Raw genomic sequence first — 23799 nt, forward strand, 5'->3', positions numbered from 1 at the left:
CTTGGTACTGGAAACACCGCAGGCGCGCCACCCCGGAATACCTTCCGTCAATATAGTAGAAGGAGTGGCTGGCCAGCTTCAGACCGCAGCCTGACGCCCCCAATGAGTCGCCAACGCCATCAACCGTCACCACGGCTACGTGCTACGTCACCACCACCGTCTGGAAACTAGCCGGCGCGGACGATGGAGGTAAGGTCGCAGGACAGTCTGCGTCTCTGCGAAATATTCTTCTGCCTATTATGATGGTGAAGAACAAAGTGCGTGTGTTAATTGATAGTATACCTGCAAAAGCATTAGTGGATACTGGTGCTATGATTTAGGTCATGAGTGTGACTTTCAAAGAGAGGCTGGGTCGGAAAGTTATGTTCCCGTGGAGTGATGGTGTGACGTTTCGCGGTGTAAGTGGAGAGTGCCTTATTCCTCTTGGTACTTGTGTTGCAAGTGTTTTATTCGGAGGAGAAGATCTTAAAACAGAATTTCTCGTACTACCGCGGTGCACTCATGATGTGATTCTCGGGATTCACTTTCTTCAGGATTGTGGTGCTTCCGTTAACTGTGGCGCAGGCGAAATTACTTTGAATAGCGCGCTTCTCGCCACACTTGCCGACACATCTTTACGAGAGAAAAACTATTGTGTTGTTTCAAACAATTTACTGCTACCGCCTTGTTCGCTATCACGTGTCCCTGTCAATATCGCTACTGCCCACCTTTTATCGTTTGAGGCGCAAGTCCAGCCACTTACGTCGAGCTGCGCAAAGAACGATGTACTTGTGCCACGCTCTCTCGTGAGAGTAGTGAATGGCGCCTCAAATTGGTGCGCTTTCAATTGCTCTTGCGTCACTGCTGTGCTCCGCGTGATATGAAGCTCACTGAATTTTACGAGATTACTTACAGCTCCATTACAGTTCTAAGCTAGGAGGAGCAGTCTCATACTAGCGATCCCCACCGAAGGACTTCTGAAGAACAGATCCTACAGATGAGCAACAAGGCGCTGCCCTCACATGAGCGTCACGCTCTCGCACAGGTTTTGCAGGCACATCTTTCTGTGTCAGATTTCACACAAGGCGACAAGCAGGCTTCACTCCCGCGTTCTCGGGCTCCCCACAGAATTCACACCGGATCTGCGCACCCCATTCTACAAAAGCCTTACCGCGTTTCTTTAACAAAGAGGAAAGTTATCGCTAAACAGGTAAAATATGCTACGGAAAAGTGTTGTTCAATAGTCCTCTAGTCCTTGGGCAGCACCAGTAATCTTAAAAAAGAAGAAGGATGGATCGTGGCGGTTCTGCGTTGATTACAGGAAACTGAGCGCGGTCACCAAAAAGGATGTGTATCCGCTTCCGATAGTGGTGGCGTGGAGCAGAGGTAGCATACCCGGCTTCAAATCTGAAGGACGTAAGTTCGAATCCTACTCCAGTTCATTACATTTTCAGGAATGGAGTGGTGCCTGACACCGGCAAGAAAAAATATATTTCCGAGAGCTATAGTCGGGCTATACTAGTTCAGGTGCAACCAAACTAGGAAGGCCCACTAAGCTTCATCTAGGTCACTCCCTCACCAGAACAGGAATTGGCCTCCCTGGTGCAGTATTCGGCCACTACCTCTCTCATGACTCCGACAATTACCCCTGGCCCTCAGTCCCCAGTGGCTGAAGAGCACCTGACCAAGGCGGCGGTCAGATCTGCTACGCGGCAGAGGGTGCTAAGAATCTCTGGGTCCGGCCAGGCCGCTAATGCAAACTGACCCTGGCAACGTTCAACACGCGCACCCTCTCCAGTGAGGCTAGCTTAGCAGGAATATTTGAAGAATTATCAGGCATTGCCTTGGATATGATTGGTCTTAGTGAGGTTAGAAGAACTGGTGAGGCATACACAGTGATGACTAATGGCCACGTCCTCTGCTACAGAGGTCTTCCAAATAAGAGAGAATCCGGGGTAGGATTTCTAGTCCATAACAACATAGCGGGCAACATTGATGAATTCTACAGCATTAATGAGAGGGTAGCAGTCGTCGTAGTAAGGCTGAATAGAAGGTACAAAATGAATTTAGTACAAGCCTACGCCCCAACCTTTAGTCACGATGATGAAGAAATAGAACAGTTTTATGAAGATGTTGAATTAGCAATGAGAAAGGTGCAAACTCAGGAAACTGTAGTTATGGGCGACTTCAATGCAAAAGTGGGAAAAAGCAGGCTGGTGAGCGATCAATAGGCAACTACGGCATCGATTCTACGAATGCAAGAGGAGAGATGTTAGTAGAATTCGCGGAAAAAAATAGGCTTCGAATAATGAATACCTTCTTCAGGAAGCGCAGCAACAGGAAGTGGACCTCGAAAAGCCCTAATGGAGAAACAAGGAATGAAATGGATTTCATACTGTCTGCCGATCCAAGCATAGTGCAGGATGTAGAAATGTTAGGTAAGGTAAAGTGCAGTGACCATAGGGTACTAGGTCTAGAATTTCTCTCAATTTGAAGAGAGAAAGATTGAAATTAGTCAAGATGAAACAGGTCAACCTAGAGGCAGTAAGGGTAAAAGCAGACCAATTCAGGCTGGTGCTCGCAAACTACTATGCAGCTTCAGAAAAGGAAGATAAAGACAACATATAGGTAATGAATGAAACCGTAACAAGGTTGATCTCAGAAGCAGCAATTGAAGTGGGAGGTAAGGCACCAAGGCAACCAGTAGGTAAGCTCTCCCAAGAAACAAAGGACCTAAGAAAGAAACGACAAAACATGAAAATGTCCAGCTCAAGAGATCAGATAGAATTCGCTGAACTGTCAAAACTGATCAACAAGAAGAAAGTAAAGAATATTCTAAATTAGAACGTGGGAAACATTGAGGAAGCCGGAAAATATGGACGCAGCATTAAATCAGTAGGAAGAAACCTTGGCGCAGGACAAAACAAGATGTATGCAATGAAAGATAAGCATGGTAATAATCATCAGCAATTTCGATGACATAGTAAATGCAGCGGAAGAATAGAACAGTTTTATGAAGATGTCGAATTAGTAATGAGAAAGGTGCAAACTCAGTATACTGTAGTCATGGGCGACTTTAATGTAATTGTGGGGAAAAAGCAGGGTGGCGAGCAAGCAATTGGCCACTACGGCATCGATTCTAGGAATGCAAGAGGAGAGATGTTGGTAGAATTCGCGGAAATGAATAGGCACCAAATAATGAATACATTCTTCAGGAAGCGGAGCAACAGGAAGTGGACCTAGAAAAGCCCTAATGGAGAAACAAGGAATGAAATAGATCTCATGCTCTCTGCCGACCCAAGCATGGTGCAGAATGTAGAAGTGCTACATAAAGTGCATTGACCATAGGTTAGTGAGGTCTAGCATTTCTCTCAAATTGAAGAGAGAAAGAGTGAAATTAGTCAAGAGGAAACAAGCCAACCTAGACGCAGTAAGGGTGAAAGCAGACCAATTCAGGCTGCTGCTCGCGAACAAATATGCAGCTTTAGAACAGGAAGATGAAGATAACATTGATGTAATGAATGAAACTGTAACTAGGCTGATCTCAGAAGCAGCAATTGAAGTGGGAGGTAAGGCACCAGTAGGGAAGCTCTCACAAGAGACAAAGGACCTAATAAAGAAACGACAAAACATGAAAGTGTCGAACTCAAGAGATAAGATAGAATTCGCTGAACTGTCAAAACTGATCAACAAGAAGAAAGCAAGGGATATTCCAAATTATAATGTGGGAAAGATTGAGGAAGCCGTAAAATATGGACGCAGCATGAAGTCAGTAAGAAGAAAGCTTGGCATAGGACAAGACAAGATGTATGCACTGAAAGATAAGCATGCAATATCATCAGCAATTTCGATGACATAGTAAAAGCAGCGGAAGAATTATATACTGACTTGTACAGTTCCCAAAACCGCCAAGCTACTTTCATTCGAAATAGTGATGAGCCGGATACACAAGCTCCTTCTATAAATAGCGATGGAGTTAGAAGGGCCTTGAAAGACACGACAAGGGAAAAGCGGCTGGAGAAGATGGAATAGCAGTAAATTTAATCAAATATGGAGGAGAAATCATGCTTGAAAAGCTTGCGGAACGTTATACGCAATGCCTCACAACTTCAAGTGTACCAGAGAGCTGGAACAACGCCAACATTATACTAATCCATAAGAAGGGAGACGTTAAAGAATGTAAGAATTATAGACCGATTAGCTTGCTTTCAGTATTGTATAAAATATTCACCAACATAATTTCCAATAGAATCAGGGCAACACTTGACTTCAGCCAACCAAGACAGCAGGCTGGCTTCAGTAAGGGATATTCTACGATGGATCATATCCATGTGATCAATCAGGTAATCGAGAAATCTGCGGAGTACAATCAACCTCTTTATATGGCTTTCATAGATTATGAAAAGGCATTTGATTCAGTAGAGATACCAGCAGTCATAGAGGCATTGCGTAATCAAGGAGTACAGGAGGCATACGTAAATATCTTAGCAAACATCTACAAGGATTCGACAGCTACCTTGGTTCTCCACAAGAAAACTACAAAGTCACCTATCCTAAAAGGAGTCAGGGAGGGAGACACAATCTCTCCAATGCTATTCACTGCATGCTTAGAAGAAGTATTCAAGCTCTTAGACTGGGACGGCTTAGGAGTGAGGATCAACGGCGAATATCTCAGCAACCTTCGATTTGCTGATGATATTGTCATATTCAGCAACAATGGAGACGAATTACAGCAAATGATTGAGGACCTTAATCGAGAAAGTGTAATAATTGGGTTGAAGATGAATATGCAGAAGACAAAGATAATGTTCAAAAGCCTGGCAAGGGAACAAGAATTCAGGATCGCCAGTCAGCCTCTAGAGTCTGTAAAGGCGTACGTTTATCTAGGCCAATTGCTCACACGTGACCCTGATCAAGAGTAAGAAACTTACAGAAGAATAAAATTGGGTTGGGTAAATACGGCAGGCATTACCAAATCCTGACTGGGAGCTTAATTACCACTGTCTTTGAAAAGAAAAGTGTACAATCATTGCATTCTACCGGTGCTAACATATGGGGCAGAAACTTGGAGGTTAACTAAGAAGCTCGAGAACAAGTTGAGGACCGCACAAAGAGCGATGGAACGAAAAATGCTAGGACTAACGTTAAAAGACAGGAAGAGAGCCGTGTGGATCAGAGGACAAACGGGTATAGCCGATATTCTAGTTGACATTAGGCGGAAGAAATGGAGCTGGGCAGGCCATGTAATGCGTAGGATGGATAACCGTTGGACCATTAGGGTTACAGAATGGATACCAAGAGAAGGGAAGCGCAGTCGAGGTCGGCAGAAAACCAGATGGGATGATGAAGTCAGGAAATTTGCAGGCGCAAGTTGGAATACGCTAGCGCAAGACAGGGGTAATTGGAGATCGCAGGGAGAGGCCTTCGTCCTGCAGTGGATATAAACTGTAGGCTGATGATGATGATGATTCGCTTCCTAGAATCGATGATGTCATCGATTGTCTACATTCCGCTGCCTACTTTGCATCACTGGATTTGCGATCATGGTAGTGGCAGATACCCGCCACCTCCACCACAATATTGTTACGGAGAAAATTGAAACGGCTTTATTTAAAAGACGAAGTTTACGGTCAAGTAAAGATGGTGTCTATCGGCTGCGCCAGTTAACGTCTCCCTCCTCTTCTCCTTGCCCGGCTCATGCCGTAGCAATATACTTTTATTAGCTGCAGCGAGTATTAGCAAGCGATATGTTTTGTAGGGTCGGCCCCTCGGTTTACCGTTTCAGTTATGCCTCGTCGTCACGGTCAAGTAAACGAGCCAGTTTTTCAACCTAAGCTTTAGCCTGGCCGTACGGCGACACAAAACTAGTTTCCCTGGCATTAATTGCCCTTGGGGATTCGAAGTATTCAGAAAAGTTAATTTCATTGAATAAAATAATCCCCACCTGCAATATACGCCAAAGTAAACATCGTGCTATGGCGTACTATTTGACGCTTGACAAAATGTGTCGGGATTTCCGCATCTTGCAGGCTGTGAGAAATGCATATTAGAAAGATTTTAACTGCGCTATAAACAGGGACAAAGGAGGACGAAAAAGACAACACGAGCGCAGTGTTGTCTTTATCGTCCTCCTTTGTCCCTGTTTATAGCGCAGTTAAAATCTTTCTAATATAAACTTCAATCTACTAGCTCAACTTGGTGCACTGTGAGAAATGCCCAAGCAAAGAATACTGTAGCGTAACACGGCGAGTCTGTGTTTATTGCAGTACATAAAGTTTGTGGATTTCTTTAGTACCTGCGAAGGTAAAGCTTGCAATGTGTGTCTTCAGCACGTTTAGCGTGATTGCTGACTGAGTGAGCTGCCTTTTTCCAGGCATAAATACAGTAGTCTGTAGCTACTAATGGTTTAAGCTTAGTGGCACTTAATTTGAAGATGAGTTATTTTCTCATCTCGGGGTCTTTTCTCTAATCAACTTTTCAGGGAGCTGGGTACAATATTTGCTTTTAATCATTCTTACTTTGATCGCATAAGAAGTTCGTAAGAGTATTTATATTTAAACCAAAAAACTTGCATCCCATTTCCTCTGTCGCGTTTTATAAATATGGCATACGCGGGGGGAAGAGTGCTCCTGCAGATATGAAGCTTCTCTACATTTCTATATGCGGTATATTTCGAGTAACGGGGGTGGTGATACTTTAGCACCGTATGCGAATCACTCTTTTTTTTTCTTTAGGGGGGCGGGGGGGGGGGGGAGGTTCAAGCTCGGAAAGTTGTTTCTTTTCAAAACCCACCTGCCTCAATTTTGATCAGCGCTTGTTTGAAACGCATTGATCAGCGCTTCTTTCACCTCAAAATGCGGAGGCAATTTGGCCGATAACCACGTGATTGAGATATGTTGACGAAACGCGAATATGTTAGTGGCATTAGGCACAAAAAAATCAAAAACATACAGGCCAGTGTTTCGCACATAGGCTCCCATCGCACTCAGGTAAATACATAGAAACTCCGTGTAATATATATTGCGAGCACAGAAATTTATAACACTTACCGGTACTGCCGAATTCCACGTATTCGTGGCCCCTACGATGAAAATATGAAATTAAAATGAATAGAAATAAAAATGTTTGCAAATATATCCCCGATTTATGAATTCCTCTGAATGCACTGTATTTCCACTAATGTGCTCGTGAGCTTCAGTGCACAAAAAAAAAAAACAATTTGGAGGCCTTAAGACAATAGATGGAGGCAAGCGGCGTAGCGCATCACAACCAGTACAAAAGTATAATAAAGACAACAGGCATGTGTGCGCTAACTTTTAACAAATATTTTTCATTGCGGGATCGCAGCATACATATCAATCTTTCTCTCGCCCTGCTAGAGAACACGTGCCCCCAGCAACCCGATAGCACCTCTCGCGACAGAGTGGCAAGTTGGGGATAAAAAATTATGCCATGCACATAAATTCTACCTAGACCTTTCCTGATAATAAGGTGAATGGTTTGCTGATACAAGACCCACCGAATGTGGCGATGTGATATGCCTCAATGATTAGCTTCGTCATCTCGATGCGGCTTTTTCCTAGAATCACCGTATATTCGAAGAGGGGCTGGCAGGGCAACTCTTGCAGTGTTGTGCAAGAAAACCATCGGCCTCATCTTTGTTCAGATTGCTTTTATGCTCACGAAGCGTTTCATTAAGGCATCGCCCCGTCTGGCCGATGTAGCATGCTCCACAGGTTGTAGGTATCTGGTAGACGACACCTCTTATACACCCTACAAGCTTTTTCGTGATTCTTTTTGCAAGTCGTCGTCTTTGTACCTCCTCGTGTGGTCTAACTACATGGACTGCTTAATAGGTTATGCGCCGAAAACACCACAGGCATGTTATTGCGTTGTGCTCCTTACTTGAGGCGATGCGACAATGTTGCACGTATGGTATGACGGCTACCATATCCTTCTCTGTATTGGGGCACACTGGCGAGGATACATTCGAGCAGTCACTCAGCTACCCAAGTAACGCAAAATGTTGCCATAACGTTCTCTGAATGTGCACAAATGTCGGCGTATAACGTTGCCTACATGCTGCTAATGTCCTCTTTTTTGATCGCCACACAACGTTGGGTCGTAACGTTGTGGCAGCGTTGAGCAGCACATTCACGACGTTAACATAACGTTAACAGAACTTCCTGGCAACGTAATCTGGATGTTGCCTTTGTCACTTGAGCTTTCAGGCAACGTACGTATGTGACGTTCAAGCAACACTCAACTGACATTGCAGAATATTTGTAGACATGCATAACAGCAGTGCTGTCAGCATGACACGGCTGACAGCACCGCAAACCCTTAAATTTATATTTGCTTGACAGATAATTTACTCTAGTAGTTTTCATGTTGCATATGCATGAAAATGTGAAACAAGAATTAGTGAAAAACAGCGTTTATTACGTATATATCTTGTGTAGTTTACCAAGATATCTGTGTACCTTACCTTGTGGTAAGGTACACTATACACGTAAAATAATGCTGTTTTCACCAGTTCTTGTTTACATTTTCATGCATATACGACATGAAAACTACTAGAATGCATTATCTGTCAAACAAATATAAATTAAAGGGTTTGCGGTGCTGTCAGCCGTGTAATGCTGACAGCGCTGCTGTACGGGCAGCTCATCTGTCTTGCACTATATATAGTACCAACGCGCCTAAGCCAGAATCTTTAAAGTGTTTCACATGGTGGTTTGCCTGACTTGTCTTGCTGTTGTCCATTGCACAGCATATAAATGCTAACTGCAAGTAAAAGTGCACAATGCAAAGCTGCGAAGTGGTTCATAAGAACAATTTTTCATTTTGGCTATAACAGCAAGAGAAGCAGCATGCACGTCCAATGTGCAGAGGTTCTCGTATAAAGGTTCTCGCAGCAGGAAAGTAAATATATTCCACAAATGTTCATTTCCTTAAACATATCATTTAAGCTTAGACCACAGAAAAAAATCAGTCTTTGCTTCCGACTTACTGCTCTAAAAATCATGTGTCGGTAGCTGCATGTGCTTTCAAGAAATTGTATAATAGCCAACATCAGCTGCTAAGACCAAACGCTAGTATGTAGGAATTGTTTGTGCAGGAGGAATGTGGTGGTTGAATATGCACCCATGAATATGCATTGGTCCACCTTAAATAATAGTGAATGCCATAGACAAACCTGGTTATAATCTCAAACCATGCATTTATTTACTGTCTGCTTACATCATCCTGGCAAACAAATGACACATAACAGTAACTTAAACACTGATAACACTGATAACACACTTAAATATATTTGCTATTAAACATCAAGGTCTTCTATCGCATATTAAGACTTTACTAACAGCTACAACTACAACACAATATATTTTGCTTCCCCATGTAGGTCAGACTTCGAAATCTTTTGCTTTGTGTCGAGTTCCCTTATTTCAATGGCAGAACACAATTTATACTTCTTAATAACAGCACAAATACTGTCCTCCATCACTTTGTAATGTACAACACAACACAGTAACACTGCGGTTGGATACTATCTCCTGCCAAGCATCCAGCCGGTCTTTTTGCCTAAGCTTGCAGACATGGCAGCAAGTGTGAAGTAGTCAACACAGCCCAAGGCGTAGAGTAACAGAAAGTCATCCAAGCACTGACTGCCAGCCATCACTTTTGCAGAGGATGGCCAGCAGCACAAGTGATGCACACATGCCTCCCTCGGTAGCTTCACTTGCATCCAGACCTCACTGGTTTCCAAGTCAATAATGCGGTAACCTGCAGAGACATCAATTACATCAAACTATAAAGTGCCATCTGAAACACTGAAGTAAGCCATGTTTACTGTGAAAACAGGCTATAAAAATGCTTACAAACAACTTAAGCTTCGCATAACTGTGAAACAAACAAGTGACTTTACACAGGAGAATAATGCAAAACATCAAAAAGCAAATTTCAGTAAAACCTAACCATTATAGCTATAAGTTTGGACACAAGAGCAAGGAAAGCACAATAAACAATACCCACAACTTCCTTTATTGCGCTAAGCAGTTAAGACGTTAGTATCAATATATTCCTTTAACATAAAGCTTCCTTGCAATGCCACGGCTGCTTGTTACATCCAGTTCAGTCTTTGAAGAAAACAAAAATTAACAAATGATGTGAATGCTCTACCACGGTACCAAAACCACATTTCATTCGTGATGAAAGAAAGTTCGAATGAGTGAGTGATAAATTTGACTTGTTGGTACAACATATTGGTCAATTGCAGCACAGATATTGACGACAGAAATGACGAGACAATAGACGTGTGCTGACTTCCAACAAAAAGCTTTATTTTCAGCGACCCATGTTTATAGCCGTCACTCATCACATTGCACATGCGCAATTCACACCCTTAGGTAGGTCAACTCTGTCTGATAAGTGTACAGATGCTGACACACATAGAGCTAAGTCGCGCAATCTTTTCAGCTTCAATAATTTCACGTGTTAGTTGATCACCGCTACTGCTGACAACAGTACACCGAGCAAACAATGGTTCACTGGCACATGAACTGCAACAACATGCAAGCCAACTGTCATGCACGTTTTTCTTGACATTATAGAGTGTTCTCTCAGCTGGTCATTGATACAGCATCCTGTTTGGCCTATGTACTGTTTACCACAAGAAAGAGGGGTACAGTAATTCATGTTGCTAACATAGGTGACGAACGGATTTTTGTGCTTTTTGTTACACTTGTGTGCTGCCCTGAAACATTTCCTTTGATTACACAACTTTATAAGCTTCTGAGGTGCAAAGAAGACAACTTTAACTTTGGAACGATCTGCAGTTTTCACGATATTGTGAGACAGCTTATGAATGTATGGTATGACAGCCACTTTAAGTCGGTCAGATACTGGAGTGATCACATGGCAACCACTCGGTGCATGCGCTTTTCAGAGTAGAGGTCATGTGGTCACTGCATCTGACAGACATAAAACAGGCCGTCATACCCTACATTCATAAGCTCTCACAATATCAAGAAAATTGCATATCATTCTAAAATTGTGTAATCAAAGGCAATGTCACAGCACGCCACACATATGCAACAAAACACCAAATTCCGTTTGTCACCTGTGTTAGCAATGTGGTTTATTGTATCCCCCTTGTGGTAAACAGTATATAGGTCAAATGGGACACTGCATCAATCACCGGCTGAGAGAACACTCATACAATGTCAAGAAAAATGTGCGTGACAGTAGGCTTGAATGTCATTGCAGTTCGCGTGACTGTGAACCGTCGTTTGCTCAGTGTACCGTTTCCAGCAGAAGCGGTGATCAACTAACACGTAAAATAATTGAGGCTGAAAAGATTTCGCGACTTGGCTCTGTGTGTATCAGCACACCTTCTGTACACTTGTCAGACAGTTTACTTTCTTCCTAAGGGTGCGAATTGCGCATGTGCAATGCAGTGACTGACAGCTATAAACATGGGCTTGCAAAAATAAAGCTTTTTGTTAAAGAGTTGCCGCATGTCTCTCGTCTTAACTCTTGTGTTGTTGCCTACATCTGCACAGCAATTCAGTGCCTGAACGACCAGCTACAACTACGCTACAGGTGTTGCATATCGGGAGAAGGGTTGAATATTGCTCTACACTGCAAAAGTTGCCGTTACTATCTGCGGATGACGAATACGGAAGTTCTGGCCTTGAAAAAACCAAATTAGAACGCGAGCTTTTGGAAGCGGTGTTAACCGAAAATTCTGGACCTGATAGTAGGTTAGCGCCACTTCACAGGCACTTTTAAACAAAGAAATGCAACTCATGAGTAGCCACAAATAAGCTGGTTTGTTAATTCTGCTTTTGTTTCTTCTTAGACTACCTAAACGCGAAAAACTTTGTCACTCGATTCAACCGCTCGGCCAAAACCAAGCATGAGAAGATGATTTTTTTCTCCTCAGGGGTACCACATTTCGAAAAATATGCATCAAATGCATCTGAAAAGTTAATCATTTCGGTGCAATACATGCATTGTTACAAACATTACAAAAACTTGAAAAAATGTGAATGATACTTACTACCCACAGCTTCCAATTTATCGGGGCTCAATGTCGGCTTCTCAACAGCATTGCCGTCCTTCAAGCACCGACAAGGAGCCCCTGTGATACTCCTACACCGAGCGCCAGGGCTCCCCACATCAGTTATGTCAGCTTTTTGCAGAACAGGGAATCCCGGCGATGGCACTGGAGCAGGCCCCAGTTATCGTTGCCAATGTATACAACATTTCCTAGGTGTACCTGCAATAAAAGATGGCAGAGACACATTAAGACAGCTTGCGTGTGGGAACGTGAAAGCACCTTTAGTCAACCAAATGGCTTCAATGTGACGTGCACAGTGTGACACGCACTAGGCACACCTTAAGTCAGCCAGAACCAAAGAGCTGCCGTGGCGTAAGGGAAGCGTGCTCCTTTCACACTCCAGGTTCTATTCCTACCCAGTCTGCACAACTTTCTTATTAAAGCAATTAATTTGCTTTGTTTACATGAACCTACCTAAATTTCACATTACTCCAAGCGTTTTGATGTGCTTTTATTGCTTGTGCAATAGGCCATCGGTTTTATGTCAATAAGTGCTGGTAGCAAAAAGAAATATGTCTAACCGTGCGATAAATGTAACCGGAAATGGCAGGTACGTCCAGTGGCATTAGTGTGGGGGCTGCACACAAAATTATATAGCTTACCCTGTTTCAAATTTATTTTAAAGAGCAGTTTCAGTGAGCCCAAGTAGAGTCTTTCAGCTTTTTGCAGTGCAGAAACAGGTACAGTTTGTGCCAGCCAACCAGATGAGCTCTCCTAGTAACTGTCTCTAATCACCCTCTCAGCAATTAGTGGTAGCCAAAGTATAGCTTGTATCTCTACAACTGACACATGTCCCATTTCCTTAATGTGGTATTCGTCACTGATTTTGATGGTCAATTGGTTGCCATAGAGGAACAATCGAAATTTGGCGCGCAGCACCAGTCGTGTCAGTGCATTGTCAAGTGGCACGAACATATTTCTCCCTTGAGTGAATTATGGTGCTCTCCTGGGCACATGTTGAGGCACCAGCCAGTCTGCCCCATGTACATTTGACTGAATATATACATGATCAAAGGAACAGACTATGCTACCCCTGACGAACACAAGACAAATTGGGTTGCATCTTTACCTCAGCAAGCCTCAATTCTCATGTGGACTGCTATGCACGCACATTTCCAGCGAAAAATAAAGTAGGCAGGATATGCACGACAGTTCACAAGTGAATTCAGAAAGACGAGCAGGCAAGGAAGGTTTGCATGGTTAAAGATACCACCAAATTTGTCTAGTGTGTATGAGAGGCAGCTCACTGTATTTTTTTCACAACTGGTCAAATGTACACAGAGCAGTCTGGCCGGTAACTAAATGTGCCAAATAAGTTCCCATATTTTACTCAAGAGACCAGCTTGCTCATCCAGTTTGGCCGTGCATTGCCGCGATAGGACTTCAGGCTGAATTAAGATCATCTGTTTTCACCTACGGTGAAAAATTGACACGAGAGATCAGTGAGGCATACCACATAAACAAGACATGCGAGCCAGACCCCATGATCAATTCATGAAATAAAAGGCGTCCTTTCTAGATGACAAGTGATTGAAGTTAGTCTGCGCCCATATTTACTTTCCTTTTTACACAAATATCATTTATTGTGATTTTATGCCTTTATATTACAACTTACGCCTTCCCTCTGAACGAAATTGTGCACAACATAAGCACACATCCAGTGTTGCTATTTTTAATCCTTCCATCAAAATAAATGGTCAGTTAGCAGCAGTCATGTTGTATGGTACCCTTTTCCTCCCCATGTAAATTCTATCCTGAAAAGTTACATGAACTGACCGGCAAACTCATACGTACACTACAAATTTCACCTAGCAAACACGGCTGGTTCTTAGAAAATGCACAAATACGGTGATAGGTATCTGTTGGCATACTGTAGCAATAGTAAGTGCCAGTTAGCTTCAACACTAGACAGTTTTAGTATAGCATATGCAACTAATAGCGTACGCCTATACGCTATAGTACAGCGTACGCTAAACAGCACACATTTATTAGTTTTAGTTGGCGTGCGAGATCTTCCGATCTCAGAGGCCATATGCCATCGTCGCACCTATCTCTCGACTTCACTGACAGGTGGCGCTGATATATGTCGGTTCCCGTGACGGGATACATTTTAGTGAAAGTGTAGCAACACCGGTCGGAAGTCGATTCGCGGCACGAGCTGTAGCTTTTTTAGGCGGGCCCCAGGCAATCAGGAAGCAGGATTGAGTATTGAACAAAGCGAAACACCAGTAAAGGGCAGAATTAGGCGACCAGGAGTCAGGAAAAGACGCAGAAAGGATAAGAATAGAGAAGGTAAAATTTGCTACATTAACATGCAGGGTGGTCGTAAGCAGGAAAAATGGCTGGAAATTCAAACGCAACTGAATGATGAAGCGATTAGCGTGTACGCCTTGACCGAAACGCATCTACGAGATTTGGAGCAGCCGCCTGTTATTGACAACTTTGTATGGGAAGGGTGCAACAGAATGACCGGGTCAAGGAAAGGCGGAGGCGTAGGCGTACTAATTAGGCGAGGTCTGAAGTGGCGAAGGGTAAACGAGACATGTAAAGAGCATTTATGGATTAGTGGTACATGGCAAGGTAAAAAGACGTGGCTGGGAGTAGCTTACCTATGGACAGGTAGTGATAGCAGAGAAAAAAATAAGGAATTGGTCGATTGCATTAGAAGCGATATTAATGAGTTCAGTAACTCGGGCCAGGTGATATTAGTGGGAGATATGAACGCGCACATGGACGATTTAGACGGATATACTGATTACAACGGCTCTCTAGTGCTGGATTTGTGTGATGAACAGAACCTTATAGTAGTTAACCGGGAGAATAAGTGTCATGGACAGGTAACGTGGCAATGCGGAAACAGGCAGTCATGTATCGACTACGCCTTAGTCTCAGAAATGGTCTACGAACAACTAGACCAAATGACAATAGACGAAACTGGGAAAAATAGCCTGGGAAGCGATCATAGACGTTTAGCATTAAAGTTTCGGCGAGATACCAGCGCAGAACATGAACCAATAGCCTCAGAGTTTTTAAAAATGAATGACGAGCAAATAACAGAGATCGCAAACAACATAGAGAAGAAAATTGAGGCTTTTCCTACAGCAGTCTGGGAATATAAGGAACTGGTGGAGGTTATGCAGCATGAAATAAGGCGGACAAGGCAATACAATTGTTGGATTGGAAAGAGGAAACCACGTAAGTGGTGGAACAAGGAAATTAAACAAGCTATAGAAGAGCGTAAAGAGGCATCTAGGGCTCATCGAGAAGCCAAAAAGTTGGGATTACAAGAAGAAGAGGTGCTCCTTAGATGGAATACATACAGAGAAAAGAAAAGGGTTGCGAGTGAGCTCGTGCAAGAGAAAATTAAATGCGCAAGTGAACGTTGGGTGCATAACATTCACAAAAGAGACAAAGGCGCCCCAAAAAGATTCTGGAACCATATAAAAGCACTCGGAGCTCCAACTAGAAACTCGCAAACGGCTATAAGGGATGAAGACGGTAACATCTATGAAGGCGATGATGCGCTGCAGTACATCACAGACGTTATCAGGCATAACTTCGGTACGAGAAAAAGTGTAGTTCAGACAACAGATCCAGCAACAACAGAGAGGCTTGAGAGATCAAAATTCAGCATAGAGAGCTTCTATTGGAAAAAGGCAGCAGAAAATGTCCCTAACAACACGGCAGCAGGACCCGATGAAATCCCAATACAGCTAATCAAAAACCTCGGTCCAAAAAGCAAGGCACTGCTGACTAATGCCATAGAGGAAGTGATTAGAACAAAGAATATTCCCGTTGGATGGCGTGAAAGCAAGATGAATCTCATCTACAAAGGCAAAGGAGATAAGGATAAGACGAGCTCGTACAGGCCAGTTACAGTAACGTCGGTGATATATAGAATGGCAATGCAAGCCATAAAATTAGAACTGTCGAAGTGGGTGGAGGAAAACGGTGTATTGGGGGAACTACAGAATGGGTTCAGGCCAGGCAGATGCTTAGAAGACAATATGTTTGTACTAACTCAGTGCATAGAGATTTCAGTAGCTCAGAAAAGACCTTTATGGGTAGCATTTCTAGATATTAAAGGAGCTTATGACAACGTAGACAGGGAATTGTTGTGGGATATTCTTCAATACGAAGGCATAGATGACGATTTCGTGGAGCTGCTGAGGGAGATATATCGAGACAACCAAGTACAAGTGGCATGGGAAGGCCGAAAAGGAAATGAAATGGTGGGAATTCACCAAGGATTGAAGCAAGGATGCCCTCTGTCACCATTGTTCACGCTTTACGTCAAGGGCATAGAAAGACGACTGGAAAACAGCGAATTAGGTTTTGATTTATCCTACATGCGTAATGGACAAATGGTGCAACAGAAGGTCCCTGGATTGATGTACGCAGACGACATTGTGCTATTAGCGGACAATAAAAAAGATTTACAGATACTTGCGAATATCTGTGGGAACGCAGCGACAAATCTAGGCCTTAAGTTCAGCACAGAGAAATCAGGGATTATGATCTTTAATGAACACACGAGTAACTTCGTGGTGTCAATTCAACAGCAAGTAATACCCATAGTGAAGCAATATAAGTACCTCGGCGTACACATAAACGAAGGAAAGAATTACTCAAGCAACCACCAAGATGATCTGAAAATAAAGGGGAAGCGGAATGCAGCATTAATGAAACACAGAGCACTGTGGGGCCACAATAAGTATGAGGTGGTGCGTGGAATCTGGAAAGGAGTAATGGTGCCAGCGCTAACATTCGCAAATGCCATTATATGCTTAAAATCGGATATATTGGCGGGTTTGGAAGTTAACCAAAGATCAGTAGGCCGGTTGGCTTTGGGAGCACACGGTAATACGACAAATGAGGCAGTGCATGGAGACATGGGTTGGGCCACTTTTGAAGTCAGAGAAGCACAAAGCAAAATTAGTTTTGAAGAAAGGCTCAGGAACATGGATGAAAATAAATGGGCGGCTAAAGTGCACAAATATCTCTACATGAAAAGCGTGGACACAGAATGGAGGAAGAGGTCAAGGAAGTTGGCAACCAAGTACAGGATAATCGAAACTGTAAATAGACAACCAGGGGTCATCAGAAAGAAAGTGAGAGAAATAGAGACCGTGAATTGGATGCAAAGAATGGAAACGAAAAGGACAATGGAGATTTACAAGAATGAGAAGAAAGAAATTAGAAGGGAAAATCTGTACGATAACACAAAGGGCAGTGCCTTGCTATTTGAGGCTCGAGCCGGTTGCCTAAGGACGAAAACATATCGGAACAAATATTCGGAACTAGATGAGACATGTGTATGCTGCAGTAAAGATCCAGAGACCACTCAGCACATCCTAATGGAATGCGACGGGATCCACCCAGCGAGAACCGTAGGTAACGTGCAACTCCCAGAAGCGCTTGGGTTTAAAGTGGAAGGAAACATAAACAGATCAGCCGTAGAGATCAGCAAGAGACGATTAGAGTACTGGTGGAAAAAAAGCAGGAAATATGGAAAGGGACCCCAAAGTATTAGAAATACTTCTTGACAGCTGTAGAATTAGGGCTTGTTGGTTGATTGTCACTATTAAAATTACACTAAAGCCAATAAGACTGTTCTGTATGGTGTAGTTGAAATCAAATTCATTTGACGAGCAACATTGCAATAACCAGCAAACATGGCAAGAGCAAGCAGACATGTGCGAAATAGTGTGCTTTTTTAATAATAGAGCATCAATACAATGAACTACCTACCAGTTAGCTATGTGTTCTATGCTGTATTGACTTGAAAAAAAGAGAAAAATAATGTAACGGGACATAGACTCGCAACTCCTACAATGCCTACTTGCATGAATAGGGATAGCTTGCCAAGAATATTAAAAAATGGGAGAGAAAAAAGCAGGCTTACTAGAAAACACTTCAGAACTGTAGTAACTGCAGCACAGTGAATACTGGCCTTAATGTATCATTTCAAGAAGTTTGAGCTCATCAAATGTGTATTTTCCAGTGGCAGTTATTTTTGGAACAAGACAGAAATAATCGTGAATATGAATGTTAAACAATGGTAAGCACACTGTGTGCTTACACCTATGACATATCTGGCCCATTACACTTTGAATTCTTATATGCGCAGAAGCTGCACAAGAGTGTAGTGTAAACACTAAAAATTCGGAAATAAAATCCTACAGCATAGGAAACAGTTTCAAAACAAGAAAACGAAAATGAAAAGTAATAAATAGTGTGTACTAAGCAAAATTAAAATGTAACTTGCAGCCAAGCGATTGATGCAAGAAAAAATACTTAACATCAGGACATGTTAGGTCTACTTTTATATAGAACACAATAAGGTGTGCATAACAGCTATGAACACAAATAAACAGCAAGTTGCATAAATATTTGGCCTATTTAGTAAGCTGTGTTGACTAATGTCGATTAACTTATCCACAAATACCAAGATGTTACTTTTTGGAACACGTACAGTCAACCACAAAAGTTTGCGGACCACGCGAGCGCGTGCCAGACTGCCTATCCGCGCCACCTAGCGGTACGCCACCTAGCGGCGACAGGGGCGCTCTCCCGGATATGAGCCCTCTTGGTACTCGCCTGCCTGTTAATTTTTTATTCCCGTGCATTACATTGTTAGTTCGTTGTGTTGACGCCGAGCGCTGTCTGCGATAAGACCGCCACATATCTGGCTTGATAGCAGTATCGGAGCAATCACTGCAACCTTTGTCGACTGGTGTGCCAGTGGGTAGATAAGTTTCACGAAGCGCTGCGACGATTTTTTTACGCGACGTTTACTGGCACACTTTGGTTGGCAGCATCTTGGTCCAATGAGTGTTGCTGCTTCTGCGTCTTGAGAGAAAGGGTAGGGAGGTGTTTCACTGTCATCAAAAATAAAGAAAAAGCGGATGCATAGAAAATTTTCTTTCACACATAGGCGCATCTTCGCATCAGTCGCTGAAAACGTAGTAGACTTGCTTCAGGCCACGTGGTGATTGCCTATTTGGAAAGATGCCGCTGCGTGTTCCACTTGACGAAAGAAGGCACATTGTGCGTTTATTTATAGAGGGAATACCTCAGCGCGAAATCTGCCGCCGAACCAACAGGAGCCGGACTGCCGTGAATAGGATTATTCAAGCTTTCCGCGACGATGACAGATTCACAGATATGGAGCGCAGTGGGCGTCCAAGGGCCACGACTGAGGAAGAGGACCGCCTGATTACGGCCGCCATCGTGGCTGATCCTTTTCAAAGTGCAGAGGATATCCGAGAAGCGCTCTCGCTCACGGTATCGTCTGAGACTGTAAGAAGAAGGCTGAGTGAGCTTGGCCTGCAGTCTTTCGTAGCAGCACAGAAGCCCTGCCTCTCAGACAGCCAGCTACAAGAACGACTCATGTTCGCTACAGCAATGAAAGATTGGACAACAGAGAAATGGGGCGATGTCATCTTTAGCGACGAGACAACTTTTTCCACGCGCTGGGACCAACGAAAGCGGGTTTGGCGTCCACTAAACTGCAGGTGTGTTTACAGTGTATTGGCAGTTAATTCACGAAGTTAATTCTGCATCACAACATGTTTCACGTAAAATGAGCTTTTGGACATTACGATATTTTTCTGTAGTGGTATTATGTTGAAAACATTAACGATTGTTTCATAGTACTACTTACTCTGAAGCTAATTAAAAGCTGCCAGTGGGTCTTTCAGTACTATCTAATGATGTTTGCACGTTTTCTATTGCAACTCTATAACAGCATTATAAAGTTCATACGCAAGAGGAATCACAACATTTTTAGACGCGCCGCTGGAACCCAATTGTATGCTATTTCTTGCAGATATCTGCCTAATTACACACAGAGTGTTCTATCCAGTGGACGGTGTTCCGTGAGCGTGTGGGGAGCAATCAGCAAAGATGGCCTTGGTCCCCTTGTGCGTCTGGAAGGGCCCTTCACTGCGTCACGGTACTGCGACGTCATCACTAGACACCTCGTTCCGTATGCGCTGGACGGTCCCTTCAGCGACGGCTGCTATTTTTTTCAACACGACCGCAGCCCGATCCATAAAGCACGTATCGTCCAGTCATTGCTAGAAGAACATGCTGTTTGCCAGCTTAAGTGGCCTCCATGTGGCGCCGACTTGAATCCCATAGAAAATGTCTGGGGCATGTTGAAGAAACGGCTGTCCACACGAGCCAACCGCGGCCGCACGGCCGATACGCTGTGGCAAGCGATCGCACAAGAATGGGAAAGCCTGCGCGGTCGTCCGGAGATTACTGAATCTTTGTACGAGTCGATGCCCACACGCATCAATAAGGTGCTAGAAAACGGCGGACATTTCACTTCCTACTAGATCATTGAGAGACCTATGTTTCATGACACTTCTGTAAATGTCTTGTGAATAAATTCATCCCCTTCAGACACGAATTATGATGCACTGTCTGCAAATGCGTCAAATGCGCATGGCATCATTTCAAGACGCTCACTATTACATTCCAAGAAAGAAGACGAAGCAATGTGCTGTTTTGTGCGAGTTTCAGTAAAAAAATTAATTAGCGTATAACTCATTATCTAATTATTCTGAAGTCCGTCAGCTTCAATGCTTTCATAAAAAGAATCAACTATTAGGCCCGAAACGCATGCACACTTGCTTTTTCGGTTGTATTTGTGTCGACCGGAGAAAAAAAATACTCTTGACGTTGGTCTTGGAACGCGGCACGTCGAACGATTGTCTAACATGGTAGTGTCTCCAGCAAAGTGATCATCTGCAGCAATACGCAGGACAATGAAGTTAACTGACCGCTAGTTGTCCCATCAGGAAGCGGACACGAATGTGCACACTGAGTTTTAGGTCATTTGAAGAAACACGTGGCGTGGGACGCGCCTCCGAAGTTCGAGTCCCCAAACGAGGACGCCGTGTCGCAAAGGGTTATAAAAAGAGTCATCGCACCCGATTATTTCTTATTTTTCTAAATGTAACCACTATAGCAGCGCGGTGGTTCGGGCTTTGCGCAGCAAAACCTGGGCGCAGGCGATCAAATCCCGGCCGCTACTGTCACTTAGCGATGGGGGAGGAACGGAAAAATTCTGCCTACTGACTAAGCATCTGTGTCCCATGGCTGCCTCACCGCTCACTCACGCACTCACGAAAAAAAAAAAACAGCGTGGCTACGCGAAAATAGAACTGATAACAGCCGAAGAATACGCTGTCTGATTACTTGTACTGATATTCTGCTCTCAAAATATAAGCAAGTAGCCCTGGCTAACAAAGAGCGCGTCACGTTGAAAGAGATAGGTAGAAAATATTTGCGCACAGTGCGAAAATAGACAGGCCATATATTTAAGGAAGGATGCGTCTTCAACGTAGCGCTGCTGTCGATCGCTGGTGACGTAGCGGAAGTGTCGCGAAGAGGCTCTTGGCCACGCGCTCGCGTGGTCCGCAAACTTTTGTGGTTGACTGTACACTAAATACATACCTGACCCGACCATCCAGATTATACGTTGCACTACGGCAGGCATAGCCAAGGGGTCTGGTGGCTCCTCCGTTATGTAGGCACTGTTATGGGTCACAGCCTCGCCACTATAAAATAAGTTCTGTGTTAACTTATAGCAGTGGCACACAGCTTTATAAAGCTGTCAAATTGTCTAGACATGCATGGAGCATCTAAATATAGTCACAAAAACAATGTTTGCATTATTGCAGGGTGGCAACAGAGCACAAAGTAGAAGTCACTGATGAATGTCTTGATAATGGGGACCCTTTGATCACAGTAAAATTATTGACACGCAGCAGCACATAGCAAAGAAATGTTTGTTTACAAAACAATTCATTTTTTTTTCATGACTCAGTTTAACTTTCCCCTGTCATGTTTAGTTACGTATAAGGTATGTCAAAACATCTTGTCTTAAAAAGTAAGTTGGACTAGTAGCAAGCTGTGATTGCTTAAATTTTTTTTCTCTAAAGCTGCCGTAAACCGAAAACTTAGTAAGCAGATATTATTTACAACGTTGAGGCAAGGAAACATGGCAAGGAAACAAGTTTTCTTGGACAAGTAGATATGAAACAAGTTTCCTTGGACAAGTAGATATGAAACAAGTTTCCTTGCCATGTAAGCAAGGAAACGTCATTGCAATAAGAATCGGTAAAGAGGCAAATGAGTCATTATGCAACTTCAGGAGAAAAACGAGAGCTCACGCGCCGCACGCACATGATGAACACGATTATTTTCGAACATTATATTTCTCATCGGAAGAAAACGTTTATCAAGATTTTCAATTTCGCATCGAAGCACTAAACTTGCGTAACTAAGCTCTGACAACCAGCGTTCAGCAAGCATCAGCACAGGTATCACTGTTGTCGCGGGACTTCTATTTCATACGCTCGCGCACGCTATGCACACACGAGAAGCTCACACAACACGCGCGTAGTTAGCCAGCACGATTACTTACCTTTTGAATGGTACGACGCGGTCGCGAAGCACTCTCCAAGTTGCCGGTGCTGCGTCGACGATGTTACTCCCCGCATACATGCCGCTGCGTAGTGGACGAGCTGAGGCGCGCTAACACACATTCTTTGCGACGTCCACCCAACTTTCCAGAACGAGAACAAAGAAACCGCACTCCACGGCATAAAATCGTTGGGCCACATTTGCCTGGCGCGCCACGCATACGGCGAGTTTGCAGCGTGACACAAGGTATCTTCAGGCACTTCTGTGCACGCTAACTGCGACCTACTTCATAACAGCAAACACAAAAACACACGATCAAGCAAACGCGACGCTCGTAGCACCCCGCACATACGACCGCCATCACAGAACACGGAGGAAAAACAATAGCGCCACCTGCATACTTGTGAGAATGTTGTGGCCTCTGTGATGACAAAAATATTAACCAGTACACTCGCATACTAAAATTTTGTGCCGGGTTACACACAACTACGTATAGATGTTGCGAGACAAAATAACTGTAGAACAATCTATATTTTACACTATAGTTTGGCGTAGAAAGAAATTCTAAAACGTATTTTACCTTTGAATTGCTTCCGCCATCTGCAGACAGCATAAGCATGGCCTTCGAGATCAGCTTCGGTTATCCTTATCAAGCCGTCGCTGTGGCCTGATTTGAACGGTTTGGGCTGTCTCGAAGCTGTCTCGAAGCCAATCCATGACGTTTAGCGATGCTGCCTACTTTTCCTACGCCGTCACTTAGTTTTAGATAACTTTCTGATGTCGTGAACATGAATTGTTGCCTCAGGAATTGTTGACACGATATCGGAGGTACAGATGTGCAGTGTTCGATGTTTTCGTGTGCGTTGTAACTGTTTCAGGTGGAAAGGATCAAATTCACGAGGGTTGATAGCTCGCGTGGCGCAGGTTACACCCGTATCGTCCGCATTTCCTTTCGTGTCGGTGTGTTGAATGTGCGCGGGTTTTACTCCTGTCGTCCGTACCTTCTGTGTTTATCGTGCGGCTCGCGAAGATTCCTCCTAAAAAAACATGTCTGCTGCGTGCATGTGTCCTGTGTGGTGTGTGAAACAAATGTGCGCTGGTGTACGGTGTGTTTGCAGCCCTATTGGTGGCTTATAGTCCTTTGCTCTAGTGCCGTTTCTATGATGTAAACTATACTTGAACTGAAAAAAATGCACTGTTCTTTATATGGACAAGTAGATATGATCTGTGTGTATCCACTGTGCAGTGTGCATGTG

At 43.6% G+C, this 23799-nt stretch overlaps 1 protein-coding gene and 1 long non-coding RNA gene across 6 annotated transcripts in view; both read right to left on the reverse strand.

Moving 5' to 3' along the window:
* The window catches only part of LOC119452590 (uncharacterized), a 124976-nt gene that overhangs the window by 62503 nt on the left and 38674 nt on the right, over window positions 1–23799 (reverse strand). For all 5 annotated transcript variants that reach the window (XM_049668489.1, XM_049668490.1, XM_049668488.1 and 2 more), the window contains one exon: window positions 7029–7060. In XM_049668489.1, coding sequence (XP_049524446.1) covers window positions 7029–7060 — 32 coding nt within the window. The remainder of the gene's footprint in view (window positions 1–7028; window positions 7061–23799) is intronic.
* On the reverse strand, window positions 9383–23420 carry LOC125946012 (uncharacterized). Its single transcript, XR_007467315.1, has 4 exons — window positions 22545–23420; window positions 21572–21675; window positions 12044–12262; window positions 9383–9765 (listed from the first exon to the last, which is right to left on the reverse strand). It is a non-coding gene; the product is annotated as an uncharacterized LOC125946012 (long non-coding RNA).

The sequence above is a fragment of the Dermacentor silvarum genome, chromosome 5 (assembly GCF_013339745.2).
Source record: "Dermacentor silvarum isolate Dsil-2018 chromosome 5, BIME_Dsil_1.4, whole genome shotgun sequence".
In the NCBI taxonomy this organism is placed as follows: domain Eukaryota; kingdom Metazoa; phylum Arthropoda; class Arachnida; order Ixodida; family Ixodidae; genus Dermacentor; species Dermacentor silvarum.